Genomic DNA, 18,754 nt, shown 5'->3' with positions numbered 1-18,754 from the left:
GTGTGATCTATAGATAGTCAAAAATGTTCAAGTACTTCATGCACTCATATTCAATCATTTTTACAAACTGGAATAGTTACAGAATAAAATGTAAAAACCAGCCCGTCATATTAAAAATTACAAAAGTTAAAATGTATACTGTAATTTTTTAATTTTATCCTGTAAAAAATCAGTTGCAAATTAAGCAGTAATATTTACAGTTTGAAAATGTAAATCGTACACAACAAAATGTAAAATAATTATTACCTTTTGCTCACAGAAAGTTTGTTTCTTTAAGACTCATTTATTCCTCCTTAAAACTGTAAAAATTACAGTTTAGCCGTTGTTTAAAAACTAAAGTATCAAATAAGAAAATTTGTCAAGTGGTTCGAGAAAAATTACAGTATTGGCATTCAATTATGAACCTTAATGTAGAAAATAGAACTATTACATTTCACACTGTAATTTTTAAAATTTCTTTGTTAAGTATCATCAATGCCTTAGCAATCACGAACTTTCACTATTTAAAATGTAAAAATAAAATAAAAATTCAATAAATATTTTTGAAATAGTATATGTGAGTGCACGTTGCATTTAGCCAAGACCCATGCCTCAATATTAGAGGTTATAGTAATAAGAGTATTCTATTTCACGAGTGTCTTATGTGAAGTTATTATTCCACGCGGTGTCGTCTAGTACAGTGCAAAGTCTTCTAATATTGCAAATTTTAATATTTTAATGATTATTTTTGGTAAGTGCCTGATGAAAAAAGATTTTATACAATTGTATAAAACTATATATAAATTGGATAGAAAAAATAGTCCTATCCATTTGTATATAATCGTACATAATTATATCTTATTTGTACATAATTTGTATATAATCACATAATGTTTTCGTATAAATTATATATAATTATATACAATTCTATATATTTGTATACAAATATATATATTTGTAAATAATTTTAATATTGTTTTTTGCATTTTTATATAGAATTAAATACGATTGTGTATAATTGTATAAAACTATATAAAAATTTTATGTAATTGTGCATCACCTCTATCCAATTGTATATAATTCATATATAACTCTATACAGATATATAAAATCTTTTTTCATCGGGTAAATAAATTTTTTATACAATTTGCTTGTTTATTAATAATTTTATTTTTGTTTTCTTGTTTTATATTGATTTTACTTGTTGCCAATTCAAAAAGAAATTTGAAAGTGTGGTAATAATTTATTTTTTTTTTATTTTTGGTTACCATAAGTTATTCTCATCTATTTTCTCAATTGAAATTACTTATCAGGGGTGATGTTGAATCGTGGCGCTATTTAAACTCGATTATTGAAAAAAATAAACACAAATATTACTAACTGAAAATGTAAAATTTACAGTTTGCAGTGGTAATATTGTTATTTTGAGAAACAAGTATTGAAAATTTTAACGTAAAACTTGATGAGAAAAACTGTAAGTTTTGAAGCATATCGAATGATGCTTTGATAATTTTCAATGAATATTACAGTGTGAGAAAGTAAACTTAATACATTTTCAAACTGTAATATTTCAAACTTAAAATGTAAAACTTACTGCGCGGCGCCAAACTGTAACTTTTACAGTTTCGTTTATGAAGCGCTGCATTACTATTTGAAAATGTAATAAATGCTCGTTCGAACAGCAATTATTTTTGTTTTCTTTCTTCCGTGCACTTACATTCACATTTTTTTATTTTTCGCCTACTGGCAGCAGAACAAATGTGACAGTAGGATTAAAAAAATCTGAAAACCGATTAACCCCCTCGGCCAACCCCAAGACTTTCCGCTGTTTTCGAGCCCTCTGAACTCGAAAAGATTAATATTTGTGAATTTTTGAGCTCTTTGAGCTCAACAAACGGTTGGACCAGAAGAAATTATATTGCACTGAAAAAAGATAGTTTTTGTCCGACGATATCTTTGGTATGAACAAACTTATTCGCACGTTCTTTGTAGCAATTGATAGAACTATTTCAGACTTTGATTTTGTTGAATTTTGAAACAAATCGGTCGTGCAAATTTCGAGTTATGCAACAAAATATACAAATAAATTTCACTGAGAAAAAAATTTTCTTCTGACAACTAAATTTTAGTTATAACAACAAAATGATTCGATTGCCCATTGCCAATCATATATTTGGTTATTTTAACTAAATATTTTATAATCCACCAACAAACCAAATTATTAGAAACTACAAAATATTTAGTAAAGATAATTTCACCTTAAGTAGCAAGCATTAAATCAAATTGATTACCTGCAGGGCTTATAAAGTACTCATAATGAAACATATTAGTAAGCCTTAAAGAATGAGTTGTTAATAATAATTAAATATTATTTTAAAATGACAGAATATTCATTTAACAATTAAATAAATGCATATGTAGGAAATTAGTTGATTTCCTTGACACGAACTGTTTTTTGTACTATTACAAAAATTGTTCAGGGGAACGTTAATATTGAAAATTAATGTCATAGTATAACACAGGATACCCCTATATTACTATCAAAAAAGGGTTATCGTCACTCTGCTAATTTACAGCGGGTAATCTGTGCCATAAACTCTTCAAGTTGGGAATATAATAATTCTAAAGTTTCTTACCAAGGACACTACAAGCGATGGGCGCGATTTAGTGACGAGCATCGAACTACTCCCGCTGCTGCTGCTTAGCACTATAACTTTCTCTCCTCCATATTTATCTTTCCTTCCAAAAAATTATTCTCTTGGTTTAAGTCTTGATGCTAGCCAACAGCAGCAAAAGTAGTTCGGTGTTCACCACTAGATCTCGCCCTCAGCTTGTAGTGTCCCTGGTGAGAAACTTATTTCAGAATTATTACATTCCTGACTTCGAGCATTTATGGGACGTGTACACCTCTGTTATTTAACAGAGTGACAACTGTCGTTTTTTAAGGTAATACATCTTGTATTACGTTCTCGAGCCGATATTTAAATCGTAGAGTGAACGTATTAGACGTTAAAAACGTAAATTCAACCTTTCAAGACGTAAATAGCCGTAAAAACGTCGATTCAGAAATAGTCAGAATAGCTTCTGAGGACCTCAAAACGTCAAGATCTGATAGAAACTCGATTGTCGAAAATCGGATTGAAACCAATAATTTCCTTCTTTTTTTTTTTAATTTTTAATTTTCGTATCAGGAAGTTAAAAAAAATAGGCATATTAAAAAAATTTTAAACAAAAAAAACTGAAAAATTGAAAAAATTAAAAAAATCAAACTAAATATAATAAATACAAAATATAAATTAAAATCATCCAATAAAAGTAATGATTCAAAAATGAAGTAATAATAATAATGAGCGATTGAGGTGTGTACTTTTGGTTTTTCCAAAATGTGTTAAATTGTTCGGACATATTATAATTGTACGTGGTTTTGATTCATTAGATTTAAATTTGAATTTTGGATATTTAATTCATTTGTGAATATTTAGGAATCATTTTTTACAATAATTTAACAATCAGTGATTTTTAACTTCCCGCAAAGAAAATCGACTATTTTCAAAAAATTCGGGAAGTTATTGGTTTCACCCCAATATGTGGATGTGAAAGCTCTTTAATTTTTTAACTAATGAATCGAAAGAGCTTGTTGGCCATCAACTTTTCTAAAAATTTCAGATCATTTGATCAAGTAGACTCGAAAATATTTGCGAATTATAAAAAAAAAAATTTTTTTGGTTTCTCAGAAACGGCTTGAACAATCGACTTTAAAATCCAATCAGCTCTAGAATTCAAGAAAACACGCAGATTGTCACCTCAAACGTCAAAATCGGTTAATTAGTTTAAAAGATATCGGCGCTGAAAAGTTAAAAAAATCACATAAAATTTTTTTTCTGGATAAATAAAAATATAATGTACTAAAATGTGTCTGAAATTATACCAACTCTTCCTTTTTATAGACTTTTTCGATTATCGTATAATGTCATCTAACTTGTATTTAAAACGAAGGCATACAAAAGTATTTTTGAGCTCGAAGAGCTCGAAAATGTATTCTCAACAATATTTTCGAGCTTAAGAAGCTCGAAAATAGCGGGAAGTTTTGGGGCTGGCCCGCAGGGTCAACTGATAGACCGATTTTTTTTTTTTTTGAATAATTTAAATACTGATATGTAAACACTTCGAATTATTGGATTCGGTACAAATGATTCGTAAGTAAAAATTACTTTCGCGACAAAAAAGTTGCAACTAAAAAGTGATTAAACTTAAATAAGATTAAATAAAATGGGTACGAAAAAAATTACTCGATCATAAAACTAAAGCCTGTCAGTGCTCTGGAGGCTATACCTAAATATTATTTCAAGTTGAAGTGAATAATGTATACGAGCATCTTGAGAGAAAAATACACAGCTGGGTGAGCTTTCATCAACTATATTTCTATATTTTTTATTATTTTTTTTTTTTTTTTGCCATTTCTTCCAGGCAGCAGCACAGAGTATGGTTTGTTAGATGGCTGGTTGGTACAAAAGTTCGTTTTAGCACTTATCCGCAGACCTCGCGCGTTCCGAATACAGTTTTATATAACTCTCCGTGACATGAGTGTGCTTACTAGGAAAAATAAGCCTCTACTTTTTTTCACATACCTATTTTATTATACTAGTTTTTTTTATGGATTTAATTTATAACATCTGAGCTCCAGTAGTTGTATATCGTTCGACACACGTAAAATTAATTGATCGTGAATTGCTCTGAAATCTAAAAAGAATTTTTCATCGGTTAAAATTGTGATCAAGTCCTCAGAACCTTCCAAAATAAAATCCGTTAAATAAAATTGAATAAAAGTAAATTACTTGATCGAATTAGAAAATTTAGAAAAGTGAGGTATCCAATGTTTTATTTTCTGCTTAGAAAATCGAAGATTTTCTAAGCGGGAAGCTATTCTGACTATTTTCGGAGTGACGTGTGCGCGTGTGTGTGTATGTGTGTGCGTGTGTGTGTGTGTGTGGGTGGGTGTGTGTGTGTGTGTGTGTGTGGGTGGGTGTGTGGATGTAAACCTCTTACAACTTTTGAATTAATGAACCGATTTAATTCGTTCTTAGTTATAACTAAACAGTTAACTTGAACAATTAATTACTTATACTTCATAATATTATTTCATGCATGAAAAATGTACAAACCACTCATCAATAAAAACTACAACTTTTAAAATACACAACGGTCACAATTAACATAACGGGAAAATGAATATTGTTAGTAATTAAAAGTATAATTGTTAATACTTACCATTTGAGTAATTATTTTTATTGGTGAGAGTGATTATTACTTAAATATGATAATAGTTAAGACAATACTATTGTTTTGAGTAAAATTATGGTGAACAATTCCAAAATTAGTACAGTATCCTATAAAAGACCTCAATAGCAATTATTATCATAAGATTCTCAGTATGAGACAGCTATTCCCCAATTTTAGAGCTTTGAATAGTATACGGAGAAATTATTTGTGTCCGACATTGCCACGTGTCATAATAATGCCGGACTTCCTTGGCTAAAGAACGCAAATTAAAATATTCAAACTAGAGAATTTTTTGAAAAATTTTATCTTACAATTTAAAGTAAACTTGTAACAAAAGCAAAAAAAAAAATATTAAAAGAATGTTTTTTATCACAATCGCGGGTGGGATGTTACTGTTCATGCAATTGTAATAATTTAATAAGTTAAATTAATATCTTATTAATATTTATTTATTCTGAATTTCAATATCGTAATTAATGTGATTTATTAGTGAACAAAACGTTTCTATAACTTAATTGCAAAAGAATGGTAAATATTATTATGACTGAACAAATTCGGTAAAAACTAAAAAATGGAATTTTCTTTGAATTTTGGTATGGATGAGACATAGGCAAGTCTCAACTAAACGGTTTGGGATCCTGGTGATAACTAACTTATTATTTTCTTGCATACGGGCCCTTGTACCTCAGGACCCTTGAACTCTAAGTAAAATCGTACTGTTTAGAAAAGGTGGGAAAAGTGACCTTGTGATTGGTAATCAGCAATTGTAGGAGTAACAACCCTTGAGGTAGGAAGGGGCACTGTGAGAAAGGATAGGCAAGAGGAAAGAGCGAGATATTAGAAAGGCTAGAAATTATTTAGAAAAAACTGGAGACACCAGATGATATTCGCGTAGGCTTGGGACAAAAGGCGTTTACAGGAAAAAGGCAATAAAGTAATTTAGTTCAGCTGGACGATGTCGTCTGGGAAAATAAGTTTAAATTTTACTTGGGAATAGTTTTTAAGCGGATTTTAGGATTAAGTTGTAAATTATCTAAACTCAAATTCAAAGAAACTCACATTTTAAAGTTTTACAATACAAAAAAAAGAAGGTCTTAAATCATAAAACTAAAATATAAACAAACAATGGTATTAAATTTGGCTATGCTCTCAACGTCGATGGTTATCTTAAAAACATTTGGAATATTTGGAATAAAATAAAAATTACAAACAAATGGTCGAAATACAATATTATAAAAATCAGTCATAACTTTCAACATTCTCCCCCCGTTGAGAGGTCATAGCCGAGCAACTTAATGTCTTTAAATAGTTAATTTTAGTTTTGGTTAGAATCTTCACACACAGGTAAAATTGCAAGTTTTTTAATATTTCGCACAAAGGTATTTCTTGCGGTTTTCACTGTCACCGTACGAATGATGCCATCATCACCTGGATGACATTCGATGACTCTCCCCATCACCCATTGTGCTGGCGGAGAGTTGTCATCTCGAAGAAGAACGACTGCTCCCTGAACAATATTAGGCTCAGGTGTGTCCCACTTAGTTCTACAAATGAGTTCATTAAGATATTCTAAGCTCCACCGCTTCCAGAAATCTTGTTTTACCTTCTGAATATGTTCCCAGGCTGATAAGCGGTTAGTTTGAATCTTTGTAAAATCGTGACCTCGAAGGTTGGTCAGTGAATCACCAATTAAAAAATGGCCGGGGGTCAGGACTAAGGGATCATTGGAATCTGAGGAAATAGGAGTTAGTGGTCTTGAATTTAAGATGGCTTCGATTTCAATTACCAATGTGTTAAATTGTTCATATGTAAACAGCATCTCATGTCCAGCCACATGTTGTAGAAGCCTTTTAAAACTTTTCACTGCAGCTTCCCATAGACCTCCAACGTGAGGGGCCTGTGGGGGAATGAAATGCCACTGAATGCCTTTGGTAGTAAGATACCCTTGAATTTTCTCTTGAGCCTCAGCCGTAGAAAGTTCATCGGTCAATTCTCGTAAAATATTGTTTGCACCGACAAAGTTAGTCCCATTGTCACTATATATATCTTGGCACAAACCACGTCGTGAGATAAATCGTCTTAATGCTGATAAGAAGCCTTCAGATGTCAAATCAGTAATTAATTCAAGGTGGACTGCTTTCACTGCAAGACACACAAAGACAGCAACATACGATTTGATTTGTGCCCGATTGCGGAATTTCTTTTCCTTAAGGAGAAATGGTCCACAGTAATCTACGCCGACTTGACTAAATGGACGTGAAGGATTGACTCGAGGCCTAGGTAGATTACCCATTAGATAATTAGTTGTCGGGGGTCTAGCTTTACAACACTGTACACATTTGTTGATAATTTTGTATACCTGGCTTCGACCTTCAATAATCCAGTATTTGCGCCGCAAAATGTACAATGTTTGTTGCACTCCGCAGTGTAAATGTATCCTATGTGTATGATGAATAAACAGATTTGTGACATGGTGATTTTTTGGTAAGATAATAGGATGTTTTGCATCGAAGGGTAAATTAGAGAGGGATAGACGACCACCGACTCTCATTATCCCATTATCATCCAATCTTGGGGTTAATTTTGAAAGTTGAGCATTTTTATGTTTCGACCATTCCAATTTATTCAGAATTTTAAGGTCTTCGGCAAAAACTTGACGTTGAACTGTTTTAATTACTCGAATCTCTACTTCCTGTAATTCTTTTACTGTTAAGGGGCCTTTTGTTTGACGCCCTCGTACAAATCTGAAGCAATAAGCCAACGAACGCATCAACCGGTCAAGATTCGAAAACTTATCGAATGTTGTAAATTTCTTTTGGTTGGTAAACAGACAAGTGACGCGCCGTTGCTCAGGTATTTCTTTACTGAACTGTAAATTAGTGACTGGCCACTTATTCTGGGGCTCGCTCAACCATAGAGGTCCCATTCTCCAAATGCTCATTGAAAGAAAGTCAGTAGGTGAAACCCCTCGTGACACAAGATCTGCCGGATTTTCTTTTGTGGGTACATGGTGCCAGTTGTCAATAATCGGTTTGTTTTGAATGTCTGCCACCCGATTGGAAACAAACGTTTTTAAGTGATGAGGTGATGTATTGAGCCAATGTAAAACTATAGTTGAATCGGTCCAACAATATATTCCATCAAATGTAATCTTAATGGCTGAAACTATAGCTGTAATTAATGTTGCCAGAAGTTGTGCACCGCACAATTCTAATCTTGGTATGGTAATTGTTTTTAATGGAGCGACCCTTGATTTGGCACACAATAATTGTACTCGAGTCTTCCCTTGATGATCAAGTACACGCAAATAAACGCAAGCACCATATGCCTTTTCACTTGCATCTGAAAATCCATGTAGCTGTATATTTTTTATTGTTGATGACATAATTGTTCGGGGAAAAGATATCTGGTTCAATACCGGCAGTTGGCCGCAGTAGGTTTTCCATTCCGTGTGAAGTTCCAGTGGTAAAGATTCATCCCAATCGAGTTTCTCGGACCATAATCTCTGTACAAGAATTTTTGCTATGATAACAACAGGTGCTAATAGTCCTAGAGGATCAAAAATTTTTGCGACTTCTGAAAGAATAGTTCTCTTTGTGATCTTAGTCTGGTTTGTAATGGTAATAGCATTAACTGTGTACATTATGTTATCGGTCTTTGACTCCCAGCAGACGCCCAAAGTTTTTAATGTTGTGTCACCCAACTGTAAATGAGGGTTGATATTTTCTTTAGAAATATCTTTTAATACCTCACTGTCATTTGATGCCCATTGACGAATAATTAAACCCGCTTTGGCAAGTATATGGGAGACTTCTTGTTGCATTTGAATCGCTTCTAATTTGGTTTGGGCTCCAGTGAGTAGATCATCTACATAAAAGTCCTCCGTTAGAATTTTGGCTGCTATAGGAAACGAATGACCTTCATCTTGAGCCAGTTGATGTAAACAACGGATAGCCAGGTATGGTGCGGGTCTCAGTCCAAAGGTTATTGTATTCAATTCATAGGATTGTGTTTTATTACCATGATTCCATAATATCCGTTGAAATTTTCTGTCTTCTTTCCGCACTAGAAATTGTCGGTACATCTTTTCAATGTCACCTGTTAAAACGATTGGATGCTTTCGAAAACGAATTAAAAGTGAAAAAAGATCCGATTGAATAGTAGGTCCAGTAAACAATTTATCGTTTAATGATGTACCTGTGGTTGTATTTGCAGAACCATCGAATACAACTCTAACCTTGGTGGTCATACTTGTTTCCTTTATTACGGCATGATGTGGGAGATAATAACTGGTGGTGGCTGTCGGTTGATCGTGAATTAGAGACATATGAATTAAATCTAAATATTCTTGTAAAACTTGATGATATTGAATCTTCAAAGTTGGATTTCTTTTTAATTTTTGTTCGGTGTTTGTCAATCTCTTGAGGGCTAAGTGGTAAGAGTCTCCTAATGCTGGACTACGTGGATTGAATGGCAGTGCTACGACGTAGCGACCAGTTGGATCTCTTGCAATATGTTTTTGGAAATGCTGCTCACACTCCTCTTCCTCTGGAGTAAATCTTTTAGTGCTCGGACATTCTTCAATTTCCCAAAATTTATTTAGGTCAAAGTCATTGATACTTGTAATATGGCATGCTGCTGATGTGACGTATTTACTTGAAGGCGCTGCTCCACCTATAATCCAACCAAGCAATGTTTTCTGAAGGAATAATTCTTGCTGTGCAGGTAAAGAGATTTTGATTTGACCTATACATAACAGTGAGAGAGTAGTACCTGCACCTATTAGCAGGTCAACTGGTGCGGGCTTGTAAAACCAAGGATCGGCTAATTTAATGTTAGATGGAATTTTCAATGTTTCTTGATGAATAGGTTGATCCGGTACTATCTGAGAAATCATCGGTATAATCAGAAAGGTAAGTGTTTTCTTGTATTTATTTACTCGGGATGTAACTGTCGCTGTGGTTATTTCATTACAGTAGGTGGTCATGGTATTCAGTGCTCCGACAGGTACACGACATGTGCTTGTTTTCAATTTTAAAAGTCTTGCCATACTCTGAGTCATAAAATTTGTTGTGGAACAGGTATCTAGTAAGGCTCGACAATTAATGGGTTGCTGGTCTTTGTCTAAGATATTCAATACAGCGGTGACCATTATGTCATTCGACACAGTATTTAATACTAAACTAACTTGTTTTTCTTCTTCTGATGATGCTTCATTGGTGTGAATATTTTGACCATGTAGTCATGCTCGTGTTTCATTACTTGTAGTTGCATAATTAACATTCGAAGTTTGGGTTAAATTATCATCCCTTTGAAAATGTAACAACGTATTATGGCGTTTTGAACATATTTGACATGATGCTTTTGATGTACACGACTTAATACTGTGCCCTTTTCCAAAACAATTATAACAGCGATTAGTATCCTTAATTACTTTACGTCGGTCCTCTATGGACAAACTTCGGAATTTTTCACAGGTATATAACAAATGATGCTCGTTGCACACAGGGCAGGTAATAGCCGGGTCGGTAATCTTATTGTTCGAAAACTTAGTATAATGGTGATTTGAGTTGTTTGTAACATGGAGTGCCTGAGTGAATGGTCTATGCTGATGGTTATCTTTTCTTGGTGGTGGATTAGATGGTGTTTCGTTATAACGAGACGTGTCACCACAACTAGCACGCTTTTCTAAAAATGTTAATAGATTTTTATACGATGGAACTTTTTCATCGGTCAAAGTGAGCTCCCAATGCCATATGGTTGTTGAATTAAGTTTCGATAAAATTAAATCTACTAAAGGAATATCCCATGATGAGACGGGTGCTTTCAAATTTTCTAATGCTCTGGTATGCTGGTAGAAGGTGTCAACAAGTTGATTAATTGCCGCAGCTGAATCTTTTTGCAATTTTGGATATTCGCGTAACAACGACCAGTGACGACGCGTTACTCGGCGGACTGATTCATATTTTTCTTTCAAAATATCTAATGCGACTGAATAGTTGTCATCTGTAAGCTCTAGGGATTCAATCGCGCTCGCCGCCTTCCCAGTAAGCGACAACCTTAAATAATTTAGTTTTTTGACCGGTGGTAAATCTTCTTGGTCGATCAATGTTGCAAATAAATTATAAAATGCTGACCATTTTTCGACAGTTCCGTCAAAAGTCGGTAATGGAATTGTTGGTAATGTGACCGCTGCTTTTGGTTTGGTTACGCTAGCTACTGCTCTCTGTGAATTATCTGCATTCACAGGAGTTGGGGTTAATCTTTGGATCAAAGTTCGCGCACGAGATGTTTCTACATCAAAACTAGATACATACGACATACGGTTGTCAATCTCATCTTCGGCTACCTCTTCCAATTCAGTTTGAATAATGTCGAATTTTTCGAAGGCTTTTACGGCAGTATTCAAAGTAGCTTGTATGAAATGAATATTCCGGTGTTCTGGATCTGCTATTGCAGCATCAACTGCATTTTTTAAGGCAGTTATAGTAGCTTGAATATGACCGCGTTGTCTTTTAAGTCGGCTGTGTTCAACCATATTGGATTATAATTGATACAGGGATACGTACAAAATAAGGAAAGGTAATTGCTGATCTTTCGGTGGTTTAGTAATATAACAAAGGAAAGTAATTTTCGGCCACTTTTTTAGGTAAATAATAAAGACCAACAGACCTTTGGTGCTGCTGCTGCTGGTACTGATTGTCTCTGCACATGAAGCTTCACCACTTTTTGCAACTTAAATTTTCACTATTATCTCACGTTGCACAACACTTTATTAAAATCCGGCTCGAAGGACCATGTTTTTTATCACAATCGCGGGTGGGATGTTACTGTTCATGCAATTGTAATAATTTAATAAGTTAAATTAATATCTTATTAATATTTATTTATTCTGAATTTCAATATCGTAATTAATGTGATTTATTAGTGAACAAAACGTTTCTATAACTTAATTGCAAAAGAATGGTAAATATTATTATGACTGAACAAATTCGGTAAAAACTAAAAAATGGAATTTTCTTTGAATTTTGGTATGGATGAGACATAGGCAAGTCTCAACTAAACGGTTTGGGATCCTGGTGATAACTAACTTATTATTTTCTTGCATACGGGCCCTTGTACCTCAGGACCCTTGAACTCTAAGTAAAATCGTACTGTTTAGAAAAGGTGGGAAAAGTGACCTTGTGATTGGTAATCAGCAATTGTAGGAGTAACAACCCTTGAGGTAGGAAGGGGCACTGTGAGAAAGGATAGGCAAGAGGAAAGAGCGAGATATTAGAAAGGCTAGAAATTATTTAGAAAAAACTGGAGACACCAGATGATATTCGCGTAGGCTTGGGACAAAAGGCGTTTACAGGAAAAAGGCAATAAAGTAATTTAGTTCAGCTGGACGATGTCGTCTGGGAAAATAAGTTTAAATTTTACTTGGGAATAGTTTTTAAGCGGATTTTAGGATTAAGTTGTAAATTATCTAAACTCAAATTCAAAGAAACTCACATTTTAAAGTTTTACAATACCAAAAAAAGAAGGTCTTAAATCATAAAACTAAAATATAAACAAACAATGGTATTAAATTTGGCTATGCTCTCAACGTCGATGGTTATCTTAAAAACATTTGGAATATTTGGAATAAAATAAAAATTACAAACAAATGGTCGAAATACAATATTATAAAAATCAGTCATAACTTTCAACAAAGAATGACAATTAATATATCTTGTTTTACCTTAACTCCTTTTTGTTATAAAAAAAAATGTACTCGAAATTGTTGAGTTTTTAGCTCATGGCCGAATAATATTTAATAACTGAAAAAAAATTATTAGTATACTATCCCCAGAGTTTACTTATAACCACACCGAGAAAAAATGGCTATTTTCCCATTCTCGAATAGGTATTTTTCCAATGTTAACAGAAAATTTGTACAATAACATGAGAATAATTCCGATGTTAGAAATATAGTACAAATTCCGATTTTCACGATTCCGATTTTAAGATAAATTTCTATAACAATGTAGAAATTATTACTATGTTTACGAAGAGATGATTATTATGCTACTATAGAAGTAATTCCTATTGTTGACATAAAATTTGTTAATTCGGTCTCATATTAACGAAGACATTATTTACATACATGAGATATCAAATTTAATAAATTAATTAGAACGTACGACAAATGGCTATTGTTCAAACCATAGTATTTCCACAATAATTATTTCTCCGTGTGATTACTTTCGCAATAATGATAACGGATTTAAGTTATTGACGAAACAAATAAATACAGAAAAAGTGTATTGGATAATTTAATATTTTCAATAATCTTACCTTCAACTAGATTAATACTAAACACTGTTTTTAGGTAGATTTTTCTAAAATCTAGCTATTGTATTTGTTCTCCTGGTTGATTTTTCAAGGAATTTTGTTACAACCTATAATAATTAGTTGAGTAGGGTTCGAAAATACCATTCGTTAAAAAATTTATATATGTATATATATAACGCAGTTTTTTTATCACGATAGCGTCTACAATTCTTATTAGATCCTAATGAAATTTTTCACACTTATTCTATAGACGATTATCACGGTTAAGTTCGAAGATGGGCTAAATCGGTCAATTAGTTTAGAAGTTATGGCTGTTTGAAATTTTCACAATTTTTCGAAAAAATCAGTTGTTTTCCACTTTCAAGTTCATATAATTTTAATACTAATACTCATAGACAATTTCCATCAAATGTATCTGAAAGTTTGTCTAAGAAGCTTTAATTTGTGACCTCAAACTTAATGTTTCGACCATTTCTTCCAATAATTTGATAGCCTTGAAAATTTTAATGGAATCAAAAAAAGGTGAAAATATGGTTCTCAACCCATGTAACTTATGCATGTCCCATTATAATCCAGTTTCGTCAGTAGTATTTTATTCTGCACAAAATAATCTGTAAATTTCATTGCTATTTTATATTTTAAAAGCATTTCTTTTGTTATTTATTATGTTTCAATTGTACCTGTACGTCCTATAATTATAAATGGTCTTGACATCGTAATAGTGATTATAATTATGATCTAATACTAATTAAATTATCTATACTTTGTTTACATGATGGTTAGTTAGGTACATTACCTATATAACGTTTTTTCAAATCAACTATCTAAAGTTCTCTATCGAAAATAGTCGTTGTCTGTTTTTACCCTGACTCTTAGAAAAACAAGCCTAATTTCATATCATGACTAGACACTAACATGTATCACAAGATATGTACATATGAAACTTTTTCTATAGATTAATTGGAAAATCTACCTTCCATTTCGGCTGCCGAATGGCCTTTTTTTTTAAATTATAAATGTTCTGATATTTTGATTGTTTATTAGCTTTAATGAAAAAACAAAAAATTTGGAAAACAGTACAATTTCTTTTTAATTAACCATTAAAAAATATTTCAATGGACGAATATGTATAAAATATTTTGAACTATTAAATAAAAATGATTGAACATTTAAATTAAAATCAGTTTAGAAATATTTAACAAACCGAAAATTAGTTTTTACAATGCTACTAAATTCATCAGATAAATAAACTAATTTATTTGATGTAATTAAAATACTCATTTTATGTAAATACAACAGGATTAAGTTAACAGATTTCTATTTTTGCTTTTTTAATATCAATTATCTGCTCGCACAACGAAGTTTGAATAGATTCACTAAGACATTTTTCTCCGTATACCAATCAGTGAAATAATCTTTTTATAAAAGTTTTAATTTTTAATTAATTGTCTAAGTGACGATAAATTATTATAATACTGGTGATAAGTATCTGAAGAGTGAGAATTGGTTAAATCGATAAAAAAAAACCCGGTAGTATATATGATAGGTTTGACTATGGATAAAATAAGATCGGGAATGAGATAAGACGTAGTCGTGGTGGTTTATGGCGATAGAGATGAAATGAAAGGTGAAAGATGAGAGACGAGAGACAAGAGATTGAGAGTAAGAGGTGAAGAGAAGCCGAGTAAAAGACGACAACAGGAGCTTTTTGGAATAAAGCACAAAGCGTCAGCAGCAATGGGAGGATTGAGACACCGGAAACGGAAACCATTAATGGCGGAATGCCGTGGTGTGGTGAATAAAGAGGGTTGAGTTCTAGTAATAGTAGTAGTGATAGTAAGTGTAATAGTAATAGTAATACTGGGACAGAATGAGAGAACACAGAAGCCAGATAGAGACGGGAATAAAAAAAGATGGATGAAAAGTAAAGGGAGTAAAGTACACTAGGATATTGCTGAGTCTGAGTGAAAGAGAAAATAAGCAGTTGAAAGATTGGCGGACAATGCCATTGTGAATTCGTAAAGAAACCACGCGATCACTTTTTGGCATCAACGGAAAATTTATCTTTATTTTTTATTTATTTTATTTTTTTTATTTTTTTACTATAATATACGTAATACGAGTGTGTGGGTTTATAGATGCTACACAACACTTTTTCTCCTTCTGTAACGCTTTTTTTTTACTTCCACTCTTATCAACACATACTAATGTTCCTTTACGTGTGTTCTATTCATCTAGTGTGTGTATTGTACTGTACTGTCATGAAGGTAAATTCGTACATAAGTAGGCTATATATGCATTAAATATTATTTTTAATTCAACGAGTGAAGTGAATCTTCTCAGACTATACGTGGCATTCTTTTCATCTCCACATCTTTACTCGGGTCAAAAAATTAGATCCGTTTTAAAAAAAATGATAAATTGAAATATTTTTTCTTTAATTCAAGTTTATAAATCGTATTTATTTGATATAGGAATTTAATCTGTTTTTGCCCGTATTATTTCTTATTCAGGTCAATATCAGACTTATTTTCATATGATATTTAGTCTGTTTTAAATCGGGTTTAGACTAAAAACAGACTTCTTTATTATAATAATTGGCCTGTGTTCAATTGTTTTCAAGGACAAAAACAGATTTTATTTTCTATAATTTTTAGTCTGTTTTTCATCGCTTTTAGATAGAAAACAGAACTTTTAATGAATATAAATAATAATAATAATAATAATCTAGATTTATAAATTTATTTTAATTTTCTTAGTATTTGAAAAATGCTAATGCGCTTCCGTAATAAGATGCCACAAGAACTTTGATGTTTTGTAATGCCAAAATATTTTTAAATTCATCCAGTAAATAAGAAAAATTTTTTGACATTTTAAGAGTTATTTTATCACTTTTGTTTGATGCTATAAATATGCAGTTAGAGACAACTAAAAATTAAGCTGTCAAACTTTCATTAACTGCCGACATTTTCAAACAAAAGATACGAAGTAAATAGTAACCAAAACATAATCAATTCTGTAACTTAATATTTTTTTCATAAATATTGTCCATAATTAAAAATCTTATAATTCCATGATTTAATCCAGTTTTGTCCTTGGAAGTTTTCAGAACTAAAATTTTTCTAAGTTCCAGAATTAATCTAGTTTTGTCCTTTAGTATCGCAATTGTTTTTTAAAACAGCAGATCAAAAACAGCTTAAAATTTTTGTAAAAAATCAAAAACAGATCAAATAGTCCAATTAGACTAAAATCAGATCAAATTTTTCGGTCCGGGTATGAGCTGTAGGTGCAATAAAATATTTTATATAAAAAAAATATTTTTTAAACACGAGGATATTATTTTTAAAATGTAAGTAAGTATATACTTATTTTACATGGTAATTAATCTTGTTATTATTTTATTCATACACGCTAAAGAAAAAATGCTAACTTTTACCATCTTGAGATAGGGATTGATTACTATCTGTATGTGATAATCATTGTCATGATTTTACGTTAACTATTCATTTCTTGTATAGTAATAATTACTGTTGACGATAATAATAGTTATTTTCTAGAGAGTAATATCTCTTATACACATCTGAAAAATTTTTGAATTTTGCCTTTTGAAATAGTAATGATTATCACCTTGGGTAAGAATGCTTAGCATCTCTGACAGGAAAAGTTAACATAAAAGAATGAGAATCATTAAAATGTAAAGATGGGAATAGTTACTTCGTTAAGATGGCAAGTATTACCATTTTTTTTTAGCGTATATAATTGTAATAAAAATTTTTAATGTTTTAATTACAAGATGAATATTTCTAATATTTCAGATGGGAATAGAATATAAAAATTGGGAATAGAATATAAAAAAAGAAGTTATTAAAGATAAAAATGCATTTTAGGTAGTTACTGGAACGGAAATCTAATTTCAAGAGTTGAAAATTTTTCTTGTGCCGCATAGATATAATTTTTACATAATATAAAAGAAAAATTTGTATGTAGATGAACTTAATGAAGCAGTATTATATCCATTTATGTTTTATTTACCTATGCAGGAGCTGCCAGAGTTGAACGACGGGGCCCAACTTGGCCCAGCATTGGGGAACCTAGCTTTGGCACACCTATATTGGCCCATGCTTCGCTCAAGATTTGGTACTCAGTCCTGGCCATCCCAATCATTACCCGAGTCTGGGCCAGGACTGGGTAACCTAGCCTTGGCCGTAACAATGATTACACGAGCTTGGGCCAAAACTAGGTTCCCTTGTCTTGGCCATCCAATGGCAACCTAGACTTGAGCCAAGATAGGATTACCCAAGTTTGGATATATCTATACTGTAAAAAATCACTGGGGTAAGCCCAAGCGGTGTAGGTGTTAAAGTCGGCGGTGTTAAATTTCAACATCGAAAGCAGTGTGAAAATAATTACTTAAATTTTTACTTAGTCGATCATTATACTTGTTAATAAATGATATTTTTCATTAATTTTCATAAGGAATTGACATTTTTTGTGTTTTATAATCTTCAATGTTAATACTCCAAGCGGACGCAGATTACCTCGCTTTTACACCGGTTTAACACCGGTATTTTCATAACACCACCGAATTACGCCTCCTACACCAGTGTAATTTTATTTTAACACTGGGAGGAGTTAAAATGAGTCTATTTTTACCACTGCTCTTTTTACAGTGTATGGTTTAATAAGTAGATCATATAAAAGTATCAGATCAGCATTAGTAGGTTCGTCCAGTAGCTAATGTTCAAACCCAGCAATCAGAAGGACGGCAGTTCACACCCAGAGCTCAGCAGAATTTTCACCGAATTTTTTTCACATCATTTACCTCCCTTAGATAGTTTAAACGTTAATGATCATGAACTCTACGAGATTAATAATAATAAAAAATTTTTTTTAATGAAATTCATTTGTTTCGTCGATGTATGGACGAGGTATGGCAAAGAAGCATGGGCCAGATCTGGCAACCAGACATGGCCCGAGATTATCATTCCAGACTTCTTACAAGCTTGGCCCAGGGTTCCACAAAGTCGGCCCAAGCCTGGGCCCGTGGTACTTTTCTCTCTGGGTAAGCTGATATTGACTCGTTAAGTTTAACCGTTTAGTTATAATTTTTGAATTTTGCTTTTTTTATATTATATAAAAATTATACCTAGCAGCACAAAAAAAAAATTTTTAGTTT

The 18,754-nt window shown here is 32.1% G+C and overlaps 3 protein-coding genes across 4 annotated transcripts in view; all 3 read right to left on the bottom strand.

Moving 5' to 3' along the window:
• Positions 1-18,754, bottom strand: part of LOC103578637 (putative polypeptide N-acetylgalactosaminyltransferase 9) — a 295,869-nt gene that overhangs the window by 235,076 nt on the left and 42,039 nt on the right. The window lies entirely within an intron of this gene.
• LOC103579195 (uncharacterized) lies at positions 6,575-10,411 on the bottom strand. The gene has a single exon (XM_008560523.3). The coding sequence runs from the start codon at positions 10,409-10,411 to the stop codon at positions 6,575-6,577; it is 3,837 nt and encodes a 1,278-aa protein (XP_008558745.3).
• On the bottom strand, positions 10,502-11,797 carry LOC128668557 (uncharacterized). Its single transcript, XM_053741721.1, has one exon. The coding sequence runs from the start codon at positions 11,795-11,797 to the stop codon at positions 10,502-10,504; it is 1,296 nt and encodes a 431-aa protein (XP_053597696.1).

Source organism: Microplitis demolitor, chromosome 9 (assembly GCF_026212275.2).
Source record: "Microplitis demolitor isolate Queensland-Clemson2020A chromosome 9, iyMicDemo2.1a, whole genome shotgun sequence".
Taxonomy (NCBI): domain Eukaryota; kingdom Metazoa; phylum Arthropoda; class Insecta; order Hymenoptera; family Braconidae; genus Microplitis; species Microplitis demolitor.
This window is presented reverse-complemented; position numbering and strand designations above follow the sequence as displayed.

What these genes read in the sequence shown, in the direction of transcription:
- LOC103579195 (XM_008560523.3), bottom strand. Translation starts at nt 10,411, where the DNA reads ATGGTCACCGCTGTATTGAATATCTTAGACAAAGACCAGCAACCCATT.
- LOC128668557 (XM_053741721.1), bottom strand. Translation starts at nt 11,797, where the DNA reads ATGGTTGAACACAGCCGACTTAAAAGACAACGCGGTCATATTCAAGCT.